This window comes from Strongylocentrotus purpuratus, unplaced genomic scaffold (assembly GCF_000002235.5).
Source record: "Strongylocentrotus purpuratus isolate Spur 01 unplaced genomic scaffold, Spur_5.0 spur5_scaffold_7, whole genome shotgun sequence".
NCBI lineage: Eukaryota > Metazoa > Echinodermata > Echinoidea > Camarodonta > Strongylocentrotidae > Strongylocentrotus > Strongylocentrotus purpuratus.
The window spans coordinates 6,412,604-6,440,370 of NW_022145613.1; the positions used below are offsets into that span (position 1 = coordinate 6,412,604).

General features: G+C 39.9%; 3 protein-coding genes across 4 annotated transcripts; 1 reads left to right on the plus strand and 2 right to left on the minus strand.

Moving 5' to 3' along the window:
- Window positions 1–8,895: 8,895 nt before the first annotated feature.
- Window positions 8,896–10,224, minus strand: LOC588385 (uncharacterized protein F54H12.2-like). The gene has a single exon (XM_788072.4). It carries the CDS (start codon window positions 10,222–10,224, stop codon window positions 8,896–8,898), a length of 1,329 nt encoding a protein of 442 aa, XP_793165.3.
- Window positions 10,225–12,656: 2,432 nt separating this feature from the next.
- On the minus strand, window positions 12,657–14,913 carry LOC115919766. 2 transcript variants are annotated; one of them, XM_030973922.1, is made up of 3 exons: window positions 14,144–14,913; window positions 13,922–13,957; window positions 12,657–13,440 (listed from the first exon to the last, which is right to left on the minus strand). In XM_030973922.1, the coding sequence occupies exons 1-3, from the start codon at window positions 14,348–14,350 to the stop codon at window positions 12,820–12,822; spliced, it is 864 nt and encodes a 287-aa protein (XP_030829782.1). In that variant the 5' UTR covers window positions 14,351–14,913; the 3' UTR covers window positions 12,657–12,819. The 2 variants fall into 2 exon arrangements, with proteins under 2 accessions (XP_030829782.1, XP_030829784.1); XM_030973924.1 differs by lacking the exon at window positions 13,922–13,957 and having other exon boundaries at window positions 14,144–14,912.
- Window positions 14,914–24,276: 9,363 nt separating this feature from the next.
- LOC100891495 (adhesion G protein-coupled receptor E2-like) lies at window positions 24,277–26,192 on the plus strand. The gene is made up of 2 exons (XM_003723225.1): window positions 24,277–25,062; window positions 25,932–26,192. The coding sequence occupies exons 1-2, from the start codon at window positions 24,277–24,279 to the stop codon at window positions 26,190–26,192; spliced, it is 1,047 nt and encodes a 348-aa protein (XP_003723273.1).
- The last annotated feature ends 1,575 nt before the right edge of the window (window positions 26,193–27,767 follow it).

Genomic DNA, 27,767 nt, shown 5'->3' on the forward strand with positions numbered 1-27,767 from the left:
TTAACGAGGTATTTCCGGTCAGGAAGTGTGTTAATTAATGCAGGTATTTCCTGTCAGGATGTGTGTGAATTAATGCAGGTAGTTTTTTCATGGAAAGGGTGGCATCTGGGTCATAAAACTTGAATTATGAGGGTCTTTCCTCTGGAGGAAGTGTTTACATCATGAGTCATCATCATGGGAGAGGTCTGGGGATGGACGTGTTACTGATAGGACGGGCAATGACCAAATGACCAAAACAATGGGCCTGTGCCAGTTATGTTGCTTGTACGCAGGTACGTATTCCGACCAATGAGAATGCGAGTATCCTTCTTGTTGGAGTGACGTCACCATTGTGCGTGCTTGTGATTGGATGAGGAAAAAAGGATGGGGTGACTGAGAGGGGCGGAGCCTAAGGGGGTGGGGGGTGGGGGGGTAAAGTATAAACATGGAAGGATTCGCCCCATTTTATATCATAGACATCAGCGCTAAAACAACATTGTTCAACCATAACCTATTGTAGATTTCACCATGATTACCACAGTAGAATTAATGAGGATGTTACAGGCCTGCACATGCCTGGAAGAAGTTTCCAACTTTCGTGAGGAGTACTCGGATGACTTGGACCCTGAACAGCATGCTTTGATTTTTGCGAGAACAACTTATTTTTTGAGTTTGGAACCGGAGAACAATGAACAGATACATCCAGAATTTGATGACGGTAAGTGCCTATCGAGTTTATCATGTACGGTAAAATTTTATTATTAAAATCTATGAATATATTGTGTGTTTTTTTGTTTTTTTTTAAATTTGTTTTATGTGTTTTGCTAATTTTTTTTTTTGTTGTTGTTGTTTTGTTTGTGTGGGTGATTTTTTTTTTTCTGTGATGATGAATTCTACATAGTTTTAGTTCTTTAACCATGATTACCTTTTTTTCAAAAAAAAAAAAAAAATTGTACAATAAATTTTATGCAATAGATGTTGCAAGAAAAATTTGTTTTGTTTGTTTTTTGTTTACAAATGATGGTTGCAAAAGAGTGTAGTTCAAGATGACTAAAGATCTTTTATTTGTTTTGTATTTCAATATTTTCTAGAAATTAGCGAAAAAGATCTTTGGGAAGTGGATATGCCCAGCCCCACCTCTGGTCTCGCAAACGATCACCTCCAAAATCCTGAAGCTGAGCACGCCAATCCTGGAGGGGCGACCCCATCAAATTTCAACTTAGACATTGGCGAAAATATATTTGGCTTTGGACCGTCTACTATGCCATCAACAAGCTACACCAGAGCTGGTCCCTCCACGAGCCACGATGTCGCTGGACCATCCAGTACGCCATCGACAAGCTACACCCGAGCTGGTCCCTCCACGAACCACGATGTCGCTGGACCTTCTAGTATACCATCGACAAGTTACACCAGAGTTGGCCCCTCCACGAGCCACGATGTCGCTGGACCATCCAGTATGCCATCGACGAGTTATACCCGAGCTGGCCCCTCCACGAACCATGTCGGAGGATCTTCAACCAGGGCAACAAAACGCCAAGCAGAAACACTCCCCTCAAGAGTGACGCCACTTCCCACGCACCGTGTAACAAAAGTGAGTGAAAGGCACGTTAAAAAGTACAATGCCAGGGTCATGGATTACAATATCGCTTTTCAGCCTGCAGAGAATATGGGACCCATGCTCGACATGATGCCTAGGGTCAATGACATGTTTGAAAATATCATCGATGAAATGATGGTCGGTGTAAGGGATAGGGACTTTGTCAGACTTGTACTCAATGCGCCACAGCTGGATAGACCAGTGAGCCTCCCATTCATCCGGAGGGATCAAATGAATTACCAAGTCTTTGCTTCAAAGTTAGAGTCCACGCTTCAGTCCCACGAAGATATTACCCTCGATGAAAACCTCGACTTCAACGTGCTACACATGGCTATGCAAGAAGGGGGCAGGACTAGTAGAAGGATTGTTTTGAATCTCAAAGAGCGACTGCTCAGTAAAATGAGTATCATTCAAATTAAAAATAAAGATAACATGTGCTGCCCAAGGGCAATTGTGACAGGCTTCTGTCGTATTGAGAAGCATCCAAATTGGGAATCCATCCGGAAAGGATACAAGGAGCAACGGACCTATGCGGAGGACATGTACAGACAAGCCGGAATACCCATTAACACAAAGTGCAGCATCGAAGAAATTAGAAAATTTGAGAGTACAGAGCGCATGGCCAAGTATCGCGTCGTCGTTGTCTCAAAGGAACATCTAGACTTCATCATCTACGCAGGGCCGGAGGAGAGGGAACACACCATCTACATCTACTCGCACGATGATCACTACGACCTCATAACCTCTATGAGCGCATTTTATAACAAGTCGTATTTCTGCGAGAACTGTTTCAAGGGCTATAATGCCAAGAATGAGCACACTTGTTACAATGCTTGCAAAATGTGCCGTAGCGTAGAGTGCCCCCCTCCTTCCGAGGATGAAGACCATATACACTGCGAACGTTGCAACCGCAACTTCAAGAACCGACGCTGCTTCCAAAATCATCGGTCCAACAAGGTATGCGAACGATATTTCCAATGCGAACACTGTGAAACACTCTGCAACAACGCGCTGTTGAAAAAGCAGAAAAGGAAGCACATCTGTGGACAGACGGTGTGCAAACTATGCAGAAAGTATGTGGATCCTGGCCACCAATGCTACATCCAATCGGAAAATCCTTTCGCCACAAGAGCGGCCATGAATGATGAAAATGATGAACGCGAAGGAGATGAGAACCGTTCCCAAGACAACGACGACGACGAGAGACCAAAAAAGCACGCCAATTTTGTATTTTTCGACTTTGAATGTACGCAAGATACTGGCAAGCATATACCCAATTATTGCGTGGCACAAAGAGCTTGTGGTTATTGCGCAGATATTCCATTTGAACAAGATTGTAAGATTTGCGGCAAGGCAGAGAAGAAACAATGGGTGTTTCAAGGACCCAGAACAGGCGATGATTTTTGTGAATGGGTGTTCGACACAGAAGAGAACCGTGGTGCTACTTTCATCGCTCATAACTTTAAAAGTTACGATGGAATTTTCATTCAGGAATTTCTCTATCGCAACTGCATCATCCCCCGTTTGATCTTGGCTGGTGGTAAGATTATGAGCATGACCGTGCCCAACAATGGCATCCGTTTCATCGACTCCTTGAATTTTTTACCGATGCCTCTCTCTGCCTTGCCAGCCACCTTTGGAATAGAAGAAGTCAAGAAGGGCTTCTTTCCACATTTTTTTAACATTGACGCCAACATGAACTATCGGGGACCCATGCCAGATGCCAAATACTATTATCCAGAGAGTATGTCCAGCAAGAAGAGGGAAGAGTTTCTGACATGGTACGATGGAGAAGTATCGTCTGGGCGGGAGTTCATCATGTCGGAGGAGATTCATGCCTATTGTGTCAGCGACGTCGACATTTTGAGAAGATGCTGTCTCCAGTTTCGGACTCTGTTTAAAGAAGTGACGAAACTGTGCGAGTTTGATCTGGGCGTCGACCCCCTGACCAAGTGCATCACCATCGCCGCTGCCTGCCATCTCGTCTTTCGGAGAAACTATCTCCAAAAAGATGCCATTGCCATCATTCCTCCTCGAGGTTACGCCCCAGAGGACATCCAATCCAACAAAGCCATTCGATGGCTTACTCACGTGGCCGAGGAGGAACGAGTGTACATCCGACATGCACGCAATGAAGGAGAGGTCAGGGTCGGAAAATACAAGTTAGATGGGTACTGCGAAGAAAACAAAACGGTCTACGAGTTCAACGGGTGCTATTGGCACGGGTGCGCCAGATGTTATTCTTTTGACACAGACAGTGGGAGAAGAGGCGTCCAGAAAACCATGGGAGAATTGCATCTCGATACCTTGGCCAAGAAAAAGTATGTCCAACATATCCTGAAAGATTGGAATTACATCACCATGTGGGAATGCCACTGGGATGAGGAGATAGGAAAGACCATCCCTCAGCACATCAAACGGAGGCTTCCAAATCCCATCCCCCTGGATCCTCGTCAAGCTTTTTACGGTGGACGTACCAATGCGAGTTGCATGCTGTACGAGTGCCAGGAGGGAGAACGAATCAAGTACGTCGACTTCACTTCTCTATACCCAAGCATCAACAAATATGGCTCCTATCCCTTGGGTCATCCCAGAGTGATCACCGACAACTTCGAAGATGTGTCTGAATACTACGGTCTCATCAGATGTAAGGTGTTACCTCCTCAAAACCTGTTTCATCCCGTTTTACCCTTGAAAGTGAATGGCAAGCTCATGTTTCCACTGTGCCTCACCTGCGCCGAAACCAATCAGCAAACGCCTTGTCACCATAGCGATGGGGAAAGGATGCTTCGTAGTACCTGGGTCTCCCTCGAATTGGAAAAAGCGGTCGAAAAGGGGTACATCGTCACTGAAATTGAATCTGTCTGGCATTTTTGCAATAAATCAAAATTCAACGATGAAAAGCCATTCCTGGAGAGGTCACGGGAGGATTTTGGTTTGTTTACAGGATTCGTCAACACTTTTCTGAAGATCAAACAAGAGGCATCGGGCTGGCCTGACTGGTGTCGCACGCAGGAGGAGAAAGCAAAATACATCAGCGACTATAAGAAACACGAAGGAATTGAACTGGACCCCGAGAAGATCGTGAAAAACAAAGGCCTACGATCACTGGCCAAACTCATGCTTAATTCATTCTGGGGGAGGTTCGGAATGAGAAACAATCTCCCTGAGACCAGCATCATCTTCGATCCCGCACAATTGTACGAGCTCCTGACGTCGGACGAGGTCGAAGTCAACGATCTCAATTTTGTCAACGATGATGTGGTGGAGGTACGTACTGTCAGAAGAGACGAGTTTGAAAAGGTGAGCTCCAAAGCAAACGTGGTGATTGCTGCCTTTACAACGGCGCAAGCAAGAATGAAATTGTACGACGTGTTGGATCGATTAGGAGAACGTGTACTTTACTACGACACAGACAGTATCTTGTACATCGAAAGATTACACGTGCCCGGAGAATGGTGTCCTCCTCTCGGCGACTATCTAGGAGAATTGACGGATGAAATAGACGGCAAGCACATCACATCCTTCGTCTCAGGAGGCCCAAAGAACTACGCGTACAAGCTCAACACTGGCGAAACAACCTGCAAAGTGAAGGGCATCACACTAAACTACAAGAACTTCCAAGTGATCAACTTTGAGACCATGAAACGCATGGTAAGGCGAGTAGAAGACGATGAGCAGGAAAAAGTCACGGTCACCAATCCCTATCAGATCACTCGAGTCCACAAAAGGCAGCGTATCGAAACTCGAGTGGCTAGCAAGGACTACAGAATCGTGTACAACAAGAGAGTGGTCCGAGATGACTTCTTTACAGTTCCTTTTGGGTACATGACTGCAAATTGATCATCACCCCCCCCCCCACCCCCTCCAATTACAATTCCATTTAATGAAACGTACATTTTACTCAAGCGTCAGTCGTTTGAAAACTGTGAAACAAGAAGCATGCTAACTTCTCCGGCTCTGCGTTTGACGCTATCTGCATTGCAGCAGAGACCTAAAACGTGGGTGGGATTTTTAGTTCTTTTTCTCACGACGATTGCACTTATTGCCTATATTTACTTAGAAGATCAGTTGTTGTCATCGTCTTCATCTTACTTAGAAGCAATATATCTCTCATCCGATCTTACAAATCTTACAGAGGGGTATAATTTCAGTCAAATTTGATAATGGGGTCGCATCATTGTCAGAATAGAGGGGTAAACCTTATGTTACCGTACCAAAATCGGGTAGTCGGCATTTATATTGGTATGTATTCTCGCATCAGTCAATTTTTGAATCGCATCAAGCGAGCATGCACCTTCATAAGTCCGCGGACTTTATCTTTTTTGTCATTTGTGGTGGGTAGTGCGATTCGAGGAGGGTTGACAATTTATAGACGGTTTTCATCATGAGTGTAAAATTTGTTCATCCTTTTACATGCATTGTGGCAGGCCCTACGGGGAGTGGCAAGACGGTATTTGTCAGAAAACTTTTAAAGTATAATCAGGACATGATTGAACAACCACCTCAAAAAATAATTTGGTGTTATGGCGTGTATCAAAAAGCCTATACCGAAATGATGGCTGAAGTGCCTCACATCGAATTTATTGAAGGATTTCCATGCAATTTTGATAATGTCGTTGATCCCAATGTACGTAATTTGATCGTTGTCGATGATTTGATGTCCGAATGCACCAAAGATGCAACTATGACGACCCTATTTACACGTGGTTCACATCATCGTAATATATCGGTCATATTTATCGTTCAGAATCTATTTCATGCGGGCAAAGAGACACGCACCATAAGTTTAAACGCTCAGTATTTGGTCATTTACAAAAATCCTAGAGACAAATCTCAAATTACCCATTTGGGACGTCAACTCTACCCAGGTCAAACGAAATATGTACAAGAGGCCTACAATGACGCTACCAAAAATCCTTACGGGTACTTGTTGATAGATTTGAAAGCCAACACGCCAGAATCCCATAGGTTAAGAACACACGTATTTCCAAATGAGTTCACCACGGTGTACGTACCAAAAAGTATAAGGTAAGATGCGATAGTACAGGACTTATCATTTGAGCATCATGACCCACAGCGTGAAGACCCATTTGCCTGAACTGCGCGTCCTTCTCAAGTCCACTCCTCGGCAGAGGAAAGCTTTATTGCAGCATGCGAACAAGACATTGATTACTTGCCTGTCAGAATGCTGCGCAAATACTTTAAAAGGCAATGTACCTCTAACATCCTCTCAAAAGAAGACTTTATCGCGGCATAAAAAGTATATACGCCAAGCTGCTGACAAACGTAGCAGTCATAAAGCAAGGAGAAATACATTTGTACAAAAGGGAGGATTTTTAGGCGCAATACTTGGCCCTGTCTTACGGCTGTTGATGGGATAACATGGAGCATACAAAGAAAATGACATTGGTTCCTGAAGAAATGGCACGCGCAGTGCAGGCATCCATGGGAAGCGCTCAACCAGCACAGAGGGTGTTATCCAAATTGGACGAGAGTATTCAATCCATTCTAGGGTCAAGCGGTGTATCGGACAAAGATAAAGTGGTCCAGTATCACGAAGCTTTGCAAAAATATTTACAATTGCATAAGCATGAGGCAAACCCCACATCAATTCATCTAAGGGTCACTGAACAGCCTTCTACAGAGAGCATGGGTGGAGATGCACACCCACAGAGTGAGACGGAGCATACAGGCTCCATGAGGGAAGATGTTTTAAAGATGTTACCCGTGACATTGAAGCACAAGGCTAAATTATTGATGGATCATATTTTCAAGCAGACAGAAGATGCCAATTGGAGGTGGAATGCTCGTGGGGAATTGGTTTTTGATGGTCGGGTCATTGATGGGTCTAACATGATTGATTTAATGTATGATGTATTGAAAGATCGTAAAATGGTCAAGCCTTTGGGTTGGCAGTATTTTTTACACGTCCTGCGAGACGTTAATGTACCAGAATCGTTGATCATGAACAAAGACAGACGTGAAACATTGCAACAAATTAAACTGAAAGGTACTCCTGCGAATAAGTCCCCAAAAGTGTTACCACAAACACCACCTATCATCACCACGAGGTCTAACCCAATGCCTCCTTCTTCCCAAAAGAAGCGAAAACCTTCTTTAAAATGGGAACGTTTTTAAACCGTTTTATTTTGCAAATATATATTATATTTCTCCTTTTGTTTTCTCTCTCCCTCTCTTAATTCTCTTTCTCTCTCTCTCTCTCTCTCTCTCTCTCTCTTATCTCTATCGTGCGATTCAATTTCTGCAATGTTTCTCTCATAAATACATACCGTGATTATCATGATCATTATTATTATTCAAGAACTCTGTAACAACGCATAAAATGACAACAACAAAGACGACTGTGATTGTACGATGTAATTGAAACTTTATTTGTAACAATAATAAAAAATTGATATCAATTCTATATACGTGACAACAATGAATGTGTTACATGTTTTTTTTTTTTTTTTGTTGCCTATCTCTTGTTTGCGTGAGCTAGTGTGAAAGAAAACAAAATGAATGAATGTATGCACTTTTGATTGAAATGATAATGACATTGACACATATTCACAGATTCTAAAAAAAACAAAAACATTCTAAACACTCTACATAGCTTCTTTTTTTTTCAACTTAATTTTTTTTTAAATTTAATTTCTTTTTTTTTTTCTTTTTTCATGCACACATCAAATTTAAAACGATCATAAAACATTTACAACAACACTATTTACATCCATGCATGGTTGATTTTAATTGAATGACGTAGCAATTTGATTGAGAATGAAGGTTGGATCGTGAATGGGTGTATTGATGGTCGGAGAGTGACGTTGGATGAATGCGTGAACCTTTTTATCATTTTCAACACGGCTTTGATTGAAGGTAGAAACGATGCTAGCCATGCTATTTCCCCTTACTCGTCGTAACAAATAATACAAGCAATATTGTCCACACACTGCGGACCAAAAAGATTGCATCGACCTTTGGTTATAAGTCCATGCATCCGACCAGGTTTCCAAAAAGGGTTTAAAATGACGAGAACACATGGATGGGTGCCTCCCAAATGAATCAAAAAATTCACCTCGTTTCGTTTTGGTCAAATAGATGGCTACCCAATGGCTTCCATCTTGGTCATGAGTATCAATATTGGCAATCAACGCTGCTGGATAAGTTTCAATGAAGGGTAATTGATCCGAGGGAAAAACCCCTATAAACGTGGATTTTAATTTTGAATCAGACTGCCCCACGTGTTGCAACTGTTTGGTATCCATGGTGCACTCTTTTTTCTTTTTTTTCCTCCCCACCCAAACAACCTCTCAACCACCAAAATCTACGATGACGTTACGGTTTCTATCAATTTCGATCACGCTTTCATATTCTGCATAGACCAACACATTCACAGTTTCTGGAAGAGCACTCGCAAATTGCAACTCTAGTCGAACATTCCCGTGTTTACGCAAGTTAAAACAATCGCCCGTGGAAAGATCGGGTGTCATGTCAAACGCATAGAGCGTGTACCCTTTGTTATAATCGTTTCTGGTAATCTGATTTCCCTTGTCATGAAACATGGAGTTGATGCCCGAGAAGAGTGTCTGGTAGGCCAAGATGTAATTGGGGTCAGGTGCTGAAAAGTTGGGGCGGATGGGTTTCCATGGAATTTGCTCCGAGTCTGCGTAGAGGGCCAAGAAGTTCAAATCGTAATGATGAAAGTTGAAAGGATTTTTGGAGTAGTCTCCGTTGAAGGCCGTGTTGCTGACGCATCCAATCACAAGCCGTTTGGGCAGTTGTCCCAGGATAAGGCTTTCTCTGGTAAAAGACAGGTTCCCTCGTGGTATTGAAAAGGTTTTGACCTCGCCTCGCCGGATGGGATACTTGGCCGTTTGTGTTTCCAACGTCTTGGCATGGAGAAGGGCTGCCTCTGGGCTCAGTTTGACTCTTCTCACGTGTAGCGAGGCGCTGGTGATGAGGACTTTGTAATTGGCGTTCTCGACCGATGACATCAGACTGAAGCTATTCTTGCTGCGATTGAGTTTAAGTTTGATATCCACGCCTCCCAGGAGCAGTCTATCCTGAAACACCATGTCGAGATGAAGAACGCCTACCATGTCCACAATATTGCTCCCTTTGATGAAACGATGCCTTTCTTTCAGACCCATGTTACCATCATCGTTGCGTAGGGGGTTCCCATCGTCCATGTGACCGGCCGTGTCCTTGTAAAATAGAGCGGACGAGAGCTGAGATTCTTTGGCTTCAGCCCCGTACGTGAGCAGCGTTTCCAGGGCTGCCCTGTAGGCATAGGTGTTTGTCGATGGGGTGATGAGTCTATCATTCAGCATCAAGTCCACATCACTAAACAGGGAGTGTAAGAACATGTTAGTAGGGCCAACCTGGGCATCGTCGGCCAACGGTGTGCCGTCTCCATTGACGACTTTTGCTTGGAGATGGATTAGACTTTGTGAGAGGTCCGTGTACTCCTCCGTGGATCCTTGTAGGTGAAATTGGATGGGGGCCGTGTCGGAAATATTTGTGAGTGGGAAAAATTCAACCCATTTCCCCTTTTCCACCGTCGTTTGGGTCGGAGGAATGCTGAACAAATCAATTTCAGATTTTGAGCATTCGCACGACAACTGATGTATTCTCTCCATTTTTGTAGGGTCTACCGTTCAAAGATGTCCGAAGTTCTCCGTCTCTTGGCATTTGACACACTGACGGGATTCTTCTTGGCACGCTTCCTTTTACCCCTTTTTTTTATTTTGCCCGAGGGTTTGGAGGCAAATTGCTGACCTAACCTTTTGAGATTGGACGTCGTGGCTGATGCCAGAGATTCTCCATTGGCAACGTCACGCATCACATTCATGCCTGTCTGCAAGGCTTTCTTGCCGAGTATTTTTCCTCCCGATTTAACGAGGGGGATGGCTGAACGGAGAAGCCCTTTCAACATACTGCCCAAACCGTAACCCCTTTGCATCCGAGCTCCTCTAAAGATGGGTAAACCTCCACCCCTTCCTCCGTACTCCATGATTTTTTTTCCTTTATTTTTTTTCCTTTTTTTTTTTCTTCAATTTTCAATTTTATTTTAAAAGCCAAACGTGGGTCTCCGAAGGGAACGAAAATGTAGTTTCAGTACGACCTTCCCGTTTTGAAATGGCACCTTGTCTCCAAAGTCACTCCTTATATCTATGTGTATGCTATCGATGTATTTGCGCTTGACAGGGATATAATGGGGACTTTGATAAGTACGCTCGACGACCTCGCCAGCACGTTGGTGATCCACCGCTACGATCCTGAGCAGAGGTGCGCTGGTGTCCCCCACTCTCTGATTTTCGATAATGTCCGTGTAAACGTACATGGCAAATAAACCTCCATTGATGTCGGGGAGGAATTTAGCTTCCTGGTTGGCACGAAGTGTCCCTTCAGGGAAACCTAACAACTGCCCTAGCCCCTCGCTGAGATAAATACCGGTGTCTGGTTGTATCGTGGCCCTCACTTTTAGCGTCGATGGATTGATGGTGAAACAAGCCTTGTTTCGCAAATGGGGTGGCAAGGATTGATTGAATGCCGTGCATATGCTTAGCGCTTCTCTGTAATGTCCCTCGGGAATACGCCCCACCGTGATGACCTGATCAGTGATGGATAGACTGTATTTGTTGTTTGTAAAGTTGACGTTGGACCACGAATGAGGATAGATCACGTCCACCAAAGCCACTTCGTATTCCCCACGCAAAACCAAAGGAGTTGCTAACTTGGTAGTAAAACTGGTCAACGTGTTGTTTGGAAAATAATCGAATGAACTGTTGCTTGGCAGAGTCACGTAAACTTGGTCTTCACTCTCCATGATGGTACATTGAAATGGCAGAGTTAGAGGTCGTTGTACGATTTTTGAATATTATCGACCCAAAGATTAAACGAAGAGGGATACCCCCAAAATTTGACCAAGTATTCTTTTTTACCCTTGCGTGTTCTCCTCTTCAGTATTTTTTCAACTCTGAATACGCCCTCTTTGTCCTTGCGAACCTTTTGTAATTCTTGTTGATAAAAAGTACCTAAGACTTTCTCCCCCAGATCATCCTCTATATCGTACACGGGAACATCACGCTTCTTACGTTGACTCACGTTAAACACTTCTTGAGTCCAATTTGGTCGGTACCCCTTTTCAAAAGTGTGCTTGGCTCTGCTGATACGAACACGGTCCCCCACTTTATACCCGGGATTTTTCTTCTGATTTTTATCCAGACCCTTTTTCATGTACAAGGTTTTCCAAATGTCACCTTCATTGGCTTTTGTCACGAGTGTGGGTTTGGTTTGGATGGAACGGTGAAAAGAGTGATTGTAGGCCCTAACAAAATCGGGAAGCACGTGGATGTATTTTGAACTATCACGATGGGTAAGGTATTTGTACATCTTTTCCTTTAATGTGCGGTTATACCGTTCAATCACCGATGCTTTGGTGGTATTATAGGAGGTGTAGAAATAGATTCCCTTTTTCTTCAAAAAAGACTGAAATAGCCTGTTGGTGAATTCAGTCCCTTTATCCGTTTGAATATTCATGGGCTCTCGTTTTGATTCTAGTATTTTCTTGAGCGCCTTTACCAAAGTTTTTCCCTTTTTATCTTTGAGAGGAACTACCCAAGCAAATTTCGATAACACATCGATGCATGTCAAAAGGTACTTGTACCCCAAATTGTATCGTGATAAAGAAGACATATCCACCAAATCAAGTTGCCATAATTCATCCATCGCATACGCCATCACTCGACTCTTTGTAAACTTTCTTCGAACGGGGTAATGTAAAGTATAAGTCTCATTGCCCGCCAACCACTCTCGTACTTGTTTACGTGTCAGGTTATACACCCCATCCTTTTTCACATAACGATATAACTTTTCAACTCCTCCAAACCCCGCCTCATTCTCAGGATCTCCATAAATCTTTTTCAAGTACTCGTCCATCCTCACTTTCTCACCAATGACCATTCCAGAACCAACATCAATCTCAAAAATGATCAATCATCCCATTTTCCATCACTTATAACTATAAAACAACTGGAAAAAAAATAAACACACAAGGTCAGAATAATTCTTTTCAGTTTAACGCAAACAATGTATTTAACATTAAACCAACATAAATAACCAAAACAGAAAAATGACAAAATAAAATCATGAAAGAAATAAATCGGTACTGTGTTTGGATAGGTATTATCAAATAAAGAGTCCAGAGGCATAGTGCCTAAGCCATATTCACATTACTGCTTCATCATCTTTGTTTTTATAAATTCCCGTACGTCGTTGTTTTGAAAGTCAAAGTGGAAGAATTCGACCGCCTCGGCCAAGGCTTCGTCCATTTCATCGTCGAACATGATGGATGTGTTGTAGACGGACGGTAAAAAATCCAAAAATTCTTTTTCGTTGAGGCGGTTGATGGCCCCGATGAAGTGTGTGTCCACCTTCTCGTGCCATTCCTGATACAGGCAATCCAGGTGGGCTTCCTGCCCTGGCTGGTCGTCCTGACATCCCTGGCATCCCTCGACAACCAGGGTATGAATCCTTGCTGATAATGCCTTCACAGCCATCAGGACTGGAGCCACAGGCAGTTGGTCGCTGATATCCCTCCTCTGAGATGGCTGCACCACCGAGATGATCTCTCCTTCTTCCACAGCCTCCTCCTCCTCCTCATCGCCTGAAATAAAGATGACGTCGTCGTCATCAAACCTGAGGACTTTCTTAATGGTGTCCATGCCTGCATGATTTGGTCTTTCCAGCTCTCTTCTTGGTGCCCAGCAGCTCGGGGATGGTGCTGTCACGCTAGGTGTAGGCTCGAAGGGGCATGTGTTTTCCAACTCTTGCTCCAGTTGAAAGATGGCGTCCTAAGGTGCGGGTGAGAGAGCAAGCGTACAAAAAGTGCCAATATGTATATATATATATATATATATATATTTTTTTTTTTTTTTTTTTTTTTTTTTTTTTTTTTCTTTTTCTTTTTTTTTTAATAATTATTATTATTCTTTAAATTTTTGTTGAGAATGAAAATGAAAAGCAAAACTAGTCTTTGTCTTCCTTGATTTTGGCACGGACTGCATCGCTGATGCTCATGATGGATTTTGTCATGTGCCACCAATTGTCTGCCGTGAGATTGATTCCCCTGATTCCCGGTAACATCCTATTTGGAGTATTTCGACTCTTTTTGTCCTTGTAATATTCCCGAATAGCAACGTATGTGACACCCCTGTATTTTTTTACCACCGCATAACGTTGCCCACCCAAATGAAATGGTTCTGACCCCGATTCAAATTCAAACAATTCAAAATTTTCTTCATGACTATGATGACAACCTGCCTCTTCACGCACCTTGTATGTATTTTCTTTACCCTCGCCGTTTAGATCCTATTGTGAATAAAAGACAAAAATGAGTATCATTATGCATGCTACCACGATGTAAGACCTTCATGCAACCCTCCCATCCACTCACCCGTCATGCATTCAATGTAGCTATACATATATACTAATATATTTATTCAAAATACTTAGATAAATAAATAAATAAATAAACCATACGGCAAAAGCACATACCTTCATAGCCAAGATGTGTCCCGGTAGGCCTTCTGGCGTCAGTGGTGGTGGTGGGGATGCTGCCGCAGCTCTAGCGTTGTATGAGGGCCTAGTTAAAGCGGCAAAGTCATTGGCTGGTACTCTCTTCGTAGGTGGAGTATTGAGCATGTTGAATGATGATACTGGGGTGGAAGTCATTACTCCAAAGGTTGAGGTAGTGGCGGCCATTTTGAATGATGTTGTCTTAGCGCTGATGTCTATGATACAAAATGAGGCGAATCCTCCGACGTTTATACCCTACCCCACCCCTTAGGCTCCGCCCCTCTCAGTCACCCCATCCTTTTTCCTCATCCAATCACAAGCACGCACAATGGTGACGTCACTCCAACAAGAAGGATCCGCGCATTCTCATTGGTCGGAAATACGTACCTGCGTACAAACAACATAACTGGCACAGGCCCATTGTTTTGGTCATTTGGTCATTGCCCGTCCTACCAGTAACACGTCCATCCCCAGACCTCTCCCATGATGATGATGACTCATGATGTAAACACTTCCTCCAGAGGAAAGACCCTCATAATTCAAGTTTTATGACCCAGATGCCACCCTTTCCATGAAAAAACTACCTGCATTAATTCACACACATCCTGACAGGAAATACCTGCATTAATTAACACACATCCTGACCGGAAATACCTCGTTAAATTTCATTTCCTCTTCCCTATTGTTTTATGGAAGTCATTAAAAAGGATTAAGTAATTAAAAGGGATTAATACCCCCCGGATTAAAAACTCCCTCAAAGGCCCTATACAGCTGCTTACGATTGTTATGTAACATTCTTTTTCGATAATACGAAATATCAACCCACTAGGGAAACAACTAAGACAGCCGACTCACACAAGTGATGGATTTATAAATGATGAGTAATTTACGTATCTTTTACAATATTACAATGCCCAATAAATATGTTCGCTTTGAAAAGCGTTATTCACTCCTATCCCACAAGACAAAGAGACAATTTGTATCTCCCCCCCCCCCCCAAATCCGGATTTTTTTTTTTTTGCCACCAAAGCAATTATGTATACCGGTCCCTCTTTTTGGAATGGTTTGGATTCGGAGGTTAAGTAAACACCATCGTTAAATTGCTTTAAACGTAAAATTCGAGTTTTTCATTTAAATTCTTACATCTAATATGATTTTTTGCCATCCCCAGTCCCTTTTTCTTCAATGCTAATCTTAATTGTTAATTAATGATGCATGTTCCGGTTTTTTAATGTATATAAACAAATTATTTTGTGCTATGCTAACTAAATTGCTCGGGTGACTACGCATTTTGACTACGCATTTAAACCCGGTGACTCTGGGTATTGGTGCCATTGCATTATTTTGTATACAAATGTCCTTATTTCATTGTGTTTTAAATTCTCCCCTCTAAATTAAGTCTCTCTCTACTGCTACGGTTTTTTTAATCTAAATTACTTATTTATTTTTTCCAGGAACCTATAATATACAAGCACTGCTTTTTAATAGGTACCTCACATTCTACTCAGTTATTCTATTATATGAATTGAGAATCATTGAGACGTGCTCATTTATACTACAAATGTATCATTATTTTTTAAATTGTATATATATGTCTATATTGTTTGTAAAATGTGGAACAATAACAACTTCAAATTTAAAACTCGAAAACCCAACCATGAACCAAAGAACAAGTCTTTGCAATATTTAATCTGGACACCATGTTGCCGTGGTGTGCTGTAGTAAATCTATCGCTGTGGAAATAAATCCGTGCATCGTTTCGCGAAACCGACTTAAAGGCTAAATCGATCCATTCCAAAAATAACTTGCTATTAATAGATGCAGAAAAACAAGAGAAACAGAGAAACAAAAAAATTAGTAAAATCAGATAACTAATAAGGAAATTATGCATTTTGGAAAAAAAAGTATAGAAAAATGGAAATCACTACACAAATTGCTTATTTGGTTATCAGTTTTTGACGTCATTGTCTCACTATTTATCGATTGCTATATATATTTTTATCCCATTAATTTCCCTGTTAATCCCCCAAAGCTTGATTTCCCCATGCTTTTAACCAGGTTATATGATTTGTATCATATTGCGTGCATGACATTTTACAAAATCTTTAATGAACTTTGGAGAATTGATACTACTTTCTGATTATTGTATATTCATAATCATTGATTTTTATATAAATAGTTTATCAAAATTCACATGATTTTACTCAAACAAAATTACTTTTTATTAGTGCACCCACACAAAACATATTACTATCAAAATAACTTGGATGATGGTGTGAGGAAATAAGATTCTTAGGGGGAATCCAATTTTGCTCAAACTTGTTTTGATTGGTTTGTCTTATTTGTCTGCTTCTATCGAAAGTAAGCTGTTTTTGGAGTGGACTTGCCAGTTCAACGACATTCTATTAAAACGCGTGTTAATCGCAATACAGGCGTTTCAAAAGGATGTGGGTGAACTTGTACTGACTACAGCTGTCTCGTGAAACGCTTGCCCTGGATTCAGACCTATGGGTCTTAATTCAGTCTGAAAATGAAAGAAATGCCACACGAACACGAGACCCGGACATTTTGTTGTCTCTGTTGCTATTCATATATATTATTGGACAGTACACTGTATCCTGTACATTGGAATTTACTTTTCTTCAGACTGTGTACGTGTATGTTTTTTGTAAATTTTTCAATACGTTCTTAATTGCATCAAATGTTATATAATCGTCATTTGATGTTTATGTTTTTGCAGACGTCATTCGTTATAATAATATTAGTATACTGTATACCTTGTTCATGTATATTAACAAAGCATAAAATACTTTAATTATATCGAGGAACTTCAGTTGTCTTAGAACTTGTCGCTATTTGTAAAGCTTATAAAACTCTTACCTGCCGACATGATTTGATATGAATACAATAATGATATGCATTTTAAAGACTTAAAAGATGACATTGAAGCTTTTTTAATCAATATCAGTGATTACAAACTTCTATTTGGCTTTTAACATACTTTGTAATGCCAGGCAAACAGTAAAGGCTGTTGATGAATGACGTCAATGACCTTTACTTCTCATACAAATGTTCAGTGGTAGCGTGTATATGAAAAAGTATTATTTCTTTGTAGATGAAACAGATAGATCAAAACCTGTTTCCCTCAATCAATACTCTCTTATTTGACAAGCTATCATGTACGTGGTTTTCTCCTGATTAATATAATTCTAGCTTTAATTAGTAACACGATGTTATAGTTCATATACAGTGTGAGTCCAAAAAAAAAGTTTACACATAGAAAAGTGCTAATTATTTTAATAACCATCTATGAACAGTAAATTATTATCCATCTTATGAAAGAGTGTTTTCTCCCAAATCATTCGGAATCATTTTTGTGTGGTATGTGTTCACGCTTGGATAAACAGGAGGCATTGTTTGCGAGAGTGCAAAAATCGACTTGCGCCAAAGTTGCTTATGTGATGTTTGAATAAAACAATTGGGATTTCGGTATTAATTCGGTCTTTGCAGATCCAAATAACACCCATTACAAAATTAATCATGCTACACATATCAAATATCGAATATCAATAACCAACGAACATTTTGTGCGCGCGTGTGTTGTGTGTGTGACTTTGCTTCTGCAAAAAGCATATGCAATGCAATTCATTTGATACATTTAATTCATTCTCTCCGCTAATCCCAACATAATATATACTGTAGGCATCACGCATGCCGTTTCCATCATCATTTGATGCTAAAATTAATCCTGGGAAAGTTGAATAGATGGCAGGTTTCGGGTGAATAGTCAATAATAATGTGAATAAAAGTAAAAGGAAATGTGATCAAGATAGCGCCCATATTTTCGTCACCGTATCAAAAATTTAAACCAAATACAATAACAAATAAATGACAACAAAAGAGCAACAATAAAACAATACACAAAAGAATAAGAAAGTACACAGTACAGGAGATTTTAAAAACAATCGAACATAGAACAACAATTGTACAATTCACCTGGGTAGCACGTCCTTTTCATGTTTGCCTGTTTCCTCTTATCATTGAAACAATTATTGACTTTTATTGAAAATGTTCACGAAATATAAAATGATATCGAGGTTAATATTTTGTTATTTTAAATTTGACTTTTGTTCTCTCATGAGTTAACATTAATAGAGGGTCTACCTCTACAACGCATGATATATTTGTCGTTGAGAAACTGTTTACAAAGAAAGTTAGTAAAAATGAATTCATATCTTATGTTAATGGTGGAAACAAACAGTCGTGCATAGTGGAATTAAGATATTCTTATTCGTAAAAATGGAAATTGATATCGTGATATTTTTTGCTGAAATTGCGTCCAATCAATCCCTATGAATTTTTCTTCACTGCTCTTTAATTGTTGCTTTTTCTTCACATCTTTCATAATAAGCTGTCAATATACTAGAACAGTACTCATGATGCGATTACGCCTCGAATTTAAGAATGTTCTATATCCGGCTTTAATTTCTGACCAAATCGTTTGTAAACATTTTCAACTGTACAAATGTCGTACGAATATATTACCTTTCCTCCCACTCATCCTCTTTCCTCGCCTTTCATTAAATCATTCGCTCTTTTGATGAAAGGGGTATACTTTAATGCGAGAAATGTAAACAATCACAAACTGCTGCCATCATATTTCAGTCGTTTTCATTATCAAGCAGTGTGGATTAGTTTCACTAATTCACTCGTCGGAGAGCCGATGTGTCTGTATTTTATAAAAAGATAAACAATGATAGCCACTCTCCTCCTCCTTTCGTCATCGTATCAAGTCTCCGTTTCCATAGCGATTTTTAGTATGTCTTTGGTTTCATTAACGTAGCAGCTTTAACCCTATCGTTGCTAATCCAGACATATTACATGTTCGTGTAACGTCAGTGACCAGTTGATGCGAACGAGAGGTTTAACCCTCATCAGAGATAGGGATGAATGTGGGAGAGTTGGAAATAGGATGGCCTTTCACCTAAGTACCTTTTCCTCTAATGGTAAAGTTCTTTACTGTAATGAATGAATTTACAAGGCAACCTTAATGTACATACCTGGAAACATTTCAATGAAAGTTGTAACTTTAATAGTTATTTAATTGCCTCCCACTGATGGAGGGATTGTCTTAAGTTTGCGGACGTCATACTATATAATTTATTTTAATGATTTAAAATCACAAATGTTCATGATTTCAAAATTACATCTCAATACATTATTGATACACAATTGCCTTAATATTATACATGTATAAAGTTAATTTCAAAATTAGCTTGATGTATGCCTCTGTCCACAGTATCGCAGCTCCTGACAAATAGGCTATTGCTTTGTTTTGATATTCCATCAAAACATTCTTTTTTTGTTCTTTAAAAAAATGTTCGTCAACAGCTATGTGAATATAAGGCTACAGCCCGAGCATGAGACCGACAGCTCAGATCGATCTTCTTCAGATTGTCAACTTATAGCTGACAAAGTCGTTGTCTATGGCTGACGGTCCACTAGGATGTCTAAAACCAGAAAATACATATGACAAGGCGGCTTTGAAACGGTCATTGGAATTAATATTACATTTCCCAATGCTCGCGTTTTAATGAAAGTGAGCATCCCAGCCGCGATGCATTTGTCAATCTTCATTTACAACATCCGCCTCCGACATCCTCATGTATACTTAAGAGACAGTTCTCGGGCGATGCCTCGCATTAATGGTACCTCTGAAAGCGAAAAGCAGTCTGTTCAAGGAACATCTTTGTAGTATCACCGCTTAAAGTATGAATTCATGATTCTATTTTAACATTCAGTTGACTGAGTGACTACGTTTCATTTCGATGCTACCGATGGGTAGCGTTGCCTAATGGCCATTGTTAAATTCATCAATTCATCCAACTTGCACTAGCATTAAGAAAAACTGAGAGCTCAGATAGTCTCTACCGAGTTGAACGAATTATTGATTTCAGGAAATTTGAAAGACGACCACTGATCATTTAGGTATGTATTACTTTTTGTAGTCTATGGATGTTCTATTTCTATTCATCAATAAAACTGGAGCATCGATCTTTCAAGAATAAAAAACTGAACGTAGTTCTGAAGCAGATTGTAAAGTGTTTAGCTCATGAATCTATTTCGACAAAACCTTAATCTAAAATGAGAAATATTCCATGCTCATCTTTACAATGCCCCCCCCCCCGGCTTGCCAGGACTCAGGGGCATCCCTTTTACGGAATGCAACAAGTCTATGGAAACGAAGGCTTAAAGGTAATACAAAGTTTTGGTATGGGGTCATGAATTTGTTTCAAATAAACATACTGGCAGCATATGTGATCCTACAATATTCATTGCTCGTTATCGCGGTTGAAATCGAGTCTAAAGTTATTAAATTGTAACTAATTAACTCTTTATGTTGTATAGCTCCCTCTCAAGGTCAAGATATTAATTGAGCTATAAAACGATGTTTCTTGACTAAAATCGACCGATTAGCTATTCCCGTTTGGAAATTATATATCACAACTACATATTCTGAAATTTTCATGGTCGCAGCTACCATTGTACGGCCGTAGGCGCTGTTTGAAATTTATCAAAATTTACCGGGAGCACCGGTAAATTTTTATATTTAATTTGTCTTGAAAGCAAAAGTGTTTTAGGGACTAAATTGTCTAGTGCTTATTATACATCAACAGGGTCATCCAAATATATAAAAATTATAAAGAATCACTATCCACCCAATTTTCAAAATTTCCCAAAACTTTGTATAACCTTTAACTTTAGGTAGATTTTTTCGAAAGTTCATGTTCATTTAAAGAGATGCTGCTCATTGGATTGCTGCTGGTAGGAAAAGGGCTATTTCAACGCCTTCAGCCGTTGACCAGGTGTCAGATTTAAATTCACATTTCGACAATCGCATGATTCCCCCCCCCCCCACCCCCTTATACAGTATTAATTTTTTTTTCGCTTCTGAGTTTTTGAGTAGTCCGCCGAAATAAAAATAAAAGATCGGTCAAATTCCGATCGCTTTTTGCATTTATCTTGATATCATGAAAAACTTTTCATTTAATTACATATTAATGCACTATTTTCCAAACATGTCTAGTTTCTAGGAATCAGAACGAACTATGGCTTCGACCAAATGTCGGTCTGGCGTACTTATTGTTCCCATCTTGCTATGGATGACCAGGACTATCATCTCGACACCGATGCCGACAACTGACTTTGCCAAGATCACTACATTTTCGGAGTCCATACCTCGACGTCACAGGCGAAATTCAACAGACAGGAATAATAGTAGAGCTATGGAAGAGCTGATGAATCCACCTGTAGAAGCTCAAGGCAAGTTTGGTAATTCTTTCCCAAGCAAGAGGCGAAGGGCTTTTGTACACATTTTGATCTGCCTCTTTTTTGTTGGTTTTTGCTCACAAAAATAAGTTTCAATAAACTATGAATCAGTTTGACAACTGCGCGAAGACTCAAACGTAATTTCGATTAGCTATTGCATAGCCGAGAGATATTATACTCGTACAACGTAATGTGTCATTGTAACGTGTGAACATGTTAAAAAGCGATGGATAAGGTTACTGTTTATTTTTCGAAAGTGCGATGGATGGTGTTGTTAGAAGGAAAAAGAAGCATAAGAAAGTGAATGTCACAAATTAATATTACATTCTGACTTTGTTTCAAGATTGTTTATGTGCCTTTATTCTATACTGATGTATAAAACCAATTATAATTTATGATGATTAAAGTTTTATTTAAAGAGAAATATGGTCAAACCATACAGCTTTGTCATATTTTTGACATCTATTGAGATTACAACGCAAGAGATTTGACTTAAATCGGGATGACATGTTTCTCTACAGGTGTACGTTTTTGCTAGGCTAAGCCGAGCCTACATTTTTTTTTTCTTCTGAAAGATATATTCTAAAAACTTGAAATCAATATGTCAGTCTAGGTCAGGAATAACTGCTATCTAGTATAAATGTGAGAATGTAATAATAATTAAACATTTATAACTACAAAATAGGGTATCATAAGAAACAAGTATACGTTAATAGTAGATTATCCTTATATATTCCAAAGTACATGAAAAGTTGAAATTATTCAATGATCGGTCAAAATTCGAAAAAATTAGTTATTCAGCTTACTCGGCCTTCTCATATTAACCCCTTGTTTGTATCCAATAACATGCCTTAGTACTAAAGAGGGTTAAGAATTATATTCATGATGAAATAAAACACTTTAATCGCTTCCACAAAAATCTCCATATTTTATTTCCGGATTACCCTTAATTTTAGGATGGTACTGTAAGTGGACATTTTATTGCTGTAAACATTGTTATACCTTCTAGTTTCTACATGAATATCATCATGTATACACTATTAGCGAACTTGTCATCAGGAAGAAATCATGCTGTGGCAATTATTGCTGATCAGTTTTGGGAATCTTTTCTTTATGCGCTCACCGTACTACATAATATTATAATGGACTGCTTGTACTAATATTTTACTCTCAATTTATATAAGACCACTAGAATCTTAAATTTACTTCTCATTTCCATCATTTATTTTCCAGATGATCAATCTAACATAACGGCAGGAAATTTGACGATTCCGATTTGTCTCGACAAGCACGTTTGTCCCGAAAGATCATGTACAGTTCCTCAGGACACGAATCAGGCATGTAGCTGTGATGAGATGTGCACCTTCTTCGGTGACTGCTGTCCTAGGACCCTGTCCAAGGAACATCCAAGAAATTGCCACCTAAACGGGGGAAAGAAGTTTTCAAGCATATATGACCGGTCGCAATTTAGCTGTGCACAGGTGGCGTCGTCTCCTAGTTCAGCCTATTTCTATCTTATCTCCAAATGTTCAGGTCCAGTGGGCAATGATTGGATTAGGGAGAAATGCGAATCTCCCTCCCGCTCTTCAGGAGCATTCAGTCTTGAGTCTGTCCCACTTTCTTTGGGAAATATCGTAAGCTACAGAAACGTGTACTGCGCGATTTGTAATGAACAGGATCCTTTACAACTAAAACCATGGTTGGTAACGATGCAATGTTCTGATGACATCACTGAAGAGCTGAAAAACAAAGAGCGAACACTAGAGGAAGTAGTTCGTGACCAACTCTGCCAGTTTTCTGTGGATCCTTCTTCCAACGGTACATCGGCGAGAGAATGCGTAAGAAAGGGAGATGCATCAAGTTACATAGAATCTTGTCCGCTTTCCTCTGACACGGGGCTTCAATTAGCATGCGCGTCTTTTAGCGCGCATATTTTCTTGAAGAGCAACTTAGGATGTGTTGCCTATAAGAACCCAGCTTGTTACGCGTGCAGCGTCGGACATTTGCCGGACCAAAAGCGAATTTGTACTAGTGGTTGCCTTAAATCTAAAGTTCCAGAAGTCATACTTCCCTTGTCAGTCCTTTTCGACTTTTCATCTCAGAGTGGGGTTAGAATACTTCAAGATGACACGCTCGTTTCTGAAACTACAGTTGTGTGTCAGTCAGGAGAGGTGTTCGATCCATACGTCGGATCATGTATGAGACTTTCATGTCCTGGAGGCTACGAAATGATTGGAAATGAATGTGCAAAGGAAATTTCATCAGATGACTTGGCATGCAGTCTCCTAACATCAGACAGCAGCCAAGTCGTCACTGCTACCGTGATTACAAATGACCAAGGCTTGTGCACAAGTCAGCAATCGAGAGTTCAAAATTGCAATTTGGACAGGTTAATACTCGCTATGCAAAACCATTCCCTGTTAGAATGTAAGGAAAATGAACTTGATGATCAGTACGAGACAATTTTCATATGGAAATTTGAAGAAGACTTCCAACTGACTGATTATGAAAGCAGCATAATCTCTGCTTTATCTGAAAAGAATACAAACGACGCAGTTTGCAATATCTCCTCTTTTTCCATGTACAGTCGTTGTAAACCAAATGATATTGGCACGGGTACACAGGCCTTCAATGAAACGTTCACACAGCCAACAGATACTACTGCTCACGAAGGCGACTTAAATCCCTTCACCAGGGCTCCGGACACAAGTTCCAGCAATGAATTTAAGGTAATTAAAACAAAATACAATTTGATCCACGAAAGAAATAATAACATGAAGAACATGTCTACGTTCACATGTAGCTTAACTGCAACGGAGCTTCTATGTTCAAGTTCGGTATTCAATATAAGTCTGTTCGTTCGTCTAGGGGATGATGGCATGCTGCAGTACGTGCCATCGGGTGATGTAATCAATCCTGCAGAATATGTCTCACTTGGTGATGGCACGATCCGAGCTTGTCAGTTCTTGAGGCAAAATGGCACCGTCAACGAAACTACAATTTATTCCTTTTTCCGCTACTCATCCACACAAACAACCCTTAGCCTGGCAGGCACAACCCTGTCGCTGGCGTCTCTATTCATAACCCTTGTCTGCTACATCACGTTTCCTACACTTCGTCGACTAGTCAGCAACCAGCTAATCATGGCTTTTTGCGGAACGCTCTTCGTAGCACAGTGTCTTTTCTTGTTCGGCGGTATGGCCGGTTCGGTGTCCCAAAACCTGTGCAGTACCCTCGCGGCGTTCTCACACTTCTTTTGGTTGTCTGCGTTCACCCTGTCCTCTTCAATCGCATTCGATCTTCGTCGGACCTTTGGATCTAACAAGACTATCAGGGTATCTACGGCAAGTCGCAAGGTCTTGTCACTTAACATAGCAGTCGCCACTGGGATACCCTTGTTAATTGTGGTTATCAGTCTGATCCTGAGTGTCTTCATAGGTGATGACATTGATTTGCATTACGGTAACGAGTTAGCTTGTTGGGTTGGAGGTGGAAAAGCCAACCTCGTCGTGTTTGGTGTGCCAGTTGTTGTCCTGTTGGCATTCAACTTCTTCTGCTTCATGGATACAGTACGTGGTATATCCCATTCCAAAAGGGACAGCATGAACTTACACGAGGGAACAGAAAATCGAAACAACCATCAGGAACTTCTCAAAATCGCCATAAAGGTAGAAATATTAAGATGAATTTGTCCCTGCCCATCAGAAGCAAATGAAAATATCATTCTCTTCTTAGCTTTGCGTTTTCCCATACCTTATACTGCACAGAAATTCTATAAACGTAAATTTATCACATTTCGTGCATTTAAATGCATCAAACATCACGATGTAACCCCTTTTAATAGTCTTCGCAAGTATCATACTACCAGTCGATAAAATATATTGTAATACATTCATTTAGAATATTCATCAGAATCGACTAATCACCATAAGATAACCGAGTGTATTTCACATTTCTATGACTTCTGATGAATTCTCTCTTTCGAAAAAAAAGCGTATTACTTTATCCTTTATTGACATATTATTAAGTACAATATAAATTATAACATACATTCATGGTCATATAATTGCCATGTCAAATCATTTTTTAAACCAAGGAACCAATGGAAGTGCAACTATGTTCCTGGTATTTCATGAGATTTAGCAGATAACTCCAAGGCCTAATTGCTCTACATGTATATTGATGAACGCGTCAGTAAGTTTGCTGGGGGAATAAGTAAATTTTCTTCACATCTAAAGTAGTTCTATTTTCTGTATTCTTGATGAGGCGGTTCGGGCGTATAGGGTTAATTGGAATGTAATGAATGAATCTCAAATATAACGACTATGTTACCGCAGAAAAAATAAAGTGAGAATGGGAAGCTCTATCTTTTGCTAGTCTGCCAACTATATTTCACCATGATTCTTGAATTGTTCGATGTTTTCTTCCCTCAATACAGATCTCTTCGCTCATGGGTTTCACATGGTTGTTCGGCTTCGTAGCTGCTTTCAGCAAACATCAAGCCGTATGGTATATCTTCATCATTCTCAACTCACTCCAGGGTGTGTACATCTTTCTGGCTTTCGCTGCTACCCGCAGAGTGTTCGATCTATGGCGTGGTCTAGTGCTGGAGAAGACCGTCGATACCAGCCTGCGTGATTCCTCTCTGCAGCTTAGGGATAGGTCGACGTCGAGCTATGTACAAAAGACATCCACATAATTGATACCTTACATCTTAGGTCGTTCCTTCCTGGGGAGGATATCGATCTGCAAGTTCCCTGCAATGCTTTCTGTAATAAACATATTACTATCAAATAACTTGGATGCTGGTTTGAGGATAAAAGATTCTTAGGGGGGAATCCGATTTTGCTCAAACTTGCTTCAATTAGTTTGTCTGATTTTTCTGCTTCTATTGAAAGTAAGTTGTTTGTGGATTGGACTTAATTGCCCTTTAAGTATATACCAGTTCAACGACATTCTATTGAAACGCGTGTTAATCGCAATACAGGCGTTTCAAAAGGATGTGGGTGAACTTGTACTTACTACTGTTTCGTGAAACGCTCCCCCTGGATTCAGACTTATGGGTCTTAATTCAGTCTGAAAATGAAAGAAATGCCTCACGAACACGAGACACTGATATTTTGTTGTCTCTGTTGTTATTCATATAATATTGGACATTACACTGTATCTTGTACATTGGAATTTACGTTTCTTCAAACTGTGTACGTTTATATTTTTTGTAAATATATTATACGTTATTAATTGTATCAAATGTTACATAATTGTCATTTGATGTTTATGTTTTTGCAGACGTCATTCATTATAATAATATTAGTATGCATGCATTTCGTATACTGTATACCTTGTTCATGTATATTACCAAAGCATAAAATACTTCGATTATATCAAGGAACTTCAGTTGTCTTAGAACTAGTCGTTATTCATAAAGCTTATAAAACTCCTACCTGCCGATAAGATTTTATATGAATACAATAATGATATGCATTTTAAAGACTTAAAAGTTTATATTGAAGCTTTTTGAAATGAATATAAATGATTACAAACTTCTATTTAACTTTTAACATACTTTGTAATGAGGAAAACAGGAAAGGCAGTTGATGAATGACGTCAATGACCTTTACTTCTTATACAAATGTTCAGTGGTAGCGTGTATATGAAAAAGTATTATTCCTGTGTAAATGTAATAAATAGATAAAAACATGTTTCCCTCAATCAATACTCTCATATTTGACAAGCTATCATGTTTTCTCCTTATCGCTATCCTACTAGATTTAATTAGGAACACGATTTTATATTTCATATATGGAGAACTGTCGATGGCTTTGATCCGGTATAAAGAGCATGACAACATACTTGATAAGCACGATTTAAGTCCTTTCTATTTTAATTGTATGCTATTAGGATGACTTGTCATGTATATATTTTTAATGATAATAAATATAGTATTTCAACGGTTGACGAGAAATGACCAATTGAAGGAGAAACAATAAATCAACCGTAGAATATACCCAATATACGATTTTAGGCTTTCAGCCTTTTAGCCTTTGTCAAGTAAAGGCTGAAAGCTAATGCAAAGTTTTAGGAAATGTTGAAAATTGGATTGATAGTAATTCTTTAAAATGTTGACTTTTTTTTATACCCCTGTGGATGTATTATATTCACTAAAATGTTAGCCCCCTAAAACGCTACTGCTTTCGAGAAATTGAATAATCAAAAATTTACCGGTGCTCCCGGTAAATTTCAAATATTTCACGGCCATTCACTTATAGCTGCG

Coding starts and splice junctions, on each gene's coding strand:
- LOC588385 (XM_788072.4), bottom strand. CDS start 10,224: ATGGAGAGAATACATCAGTTGTCGTGCGAATGCTCAAAATCTGAAATT.
- LOC115919766 (XM_030973922.1), bottom strand. CDS start 14,350: ATGGCCGCCACTACCTCAACCTTTGGAGTAATGACTTCCACCCCAGTA. Junction 13,958..14,143: donor GACACATCTTGGCTATGAAG/GTATGTGCTTTT, acceptor TATTCACAATAG/GATCTAAACGGCGAGGGTAA. Junction 13,441..13,921: donor GTAAAGAAAATACATACAAG/GTGCGTGAAGAG, acceptor CCCGCACCTTAG/GACGCCATCTTTCAACTGGA.
- LOC100891495 (XM_003723225.1), top strand. CDS start 24,277: ATGTCTACGTTCACATGTAGCTTAACTGCAACGGAGCTTCTATGTTCA. Junction 25,063..25,931: donor TCTTCTGCTTCATGGATACA/GTACGTGGTATA, acceptor CCCTCAATACAG/ATCTCTTCGCTCATGGGTTT.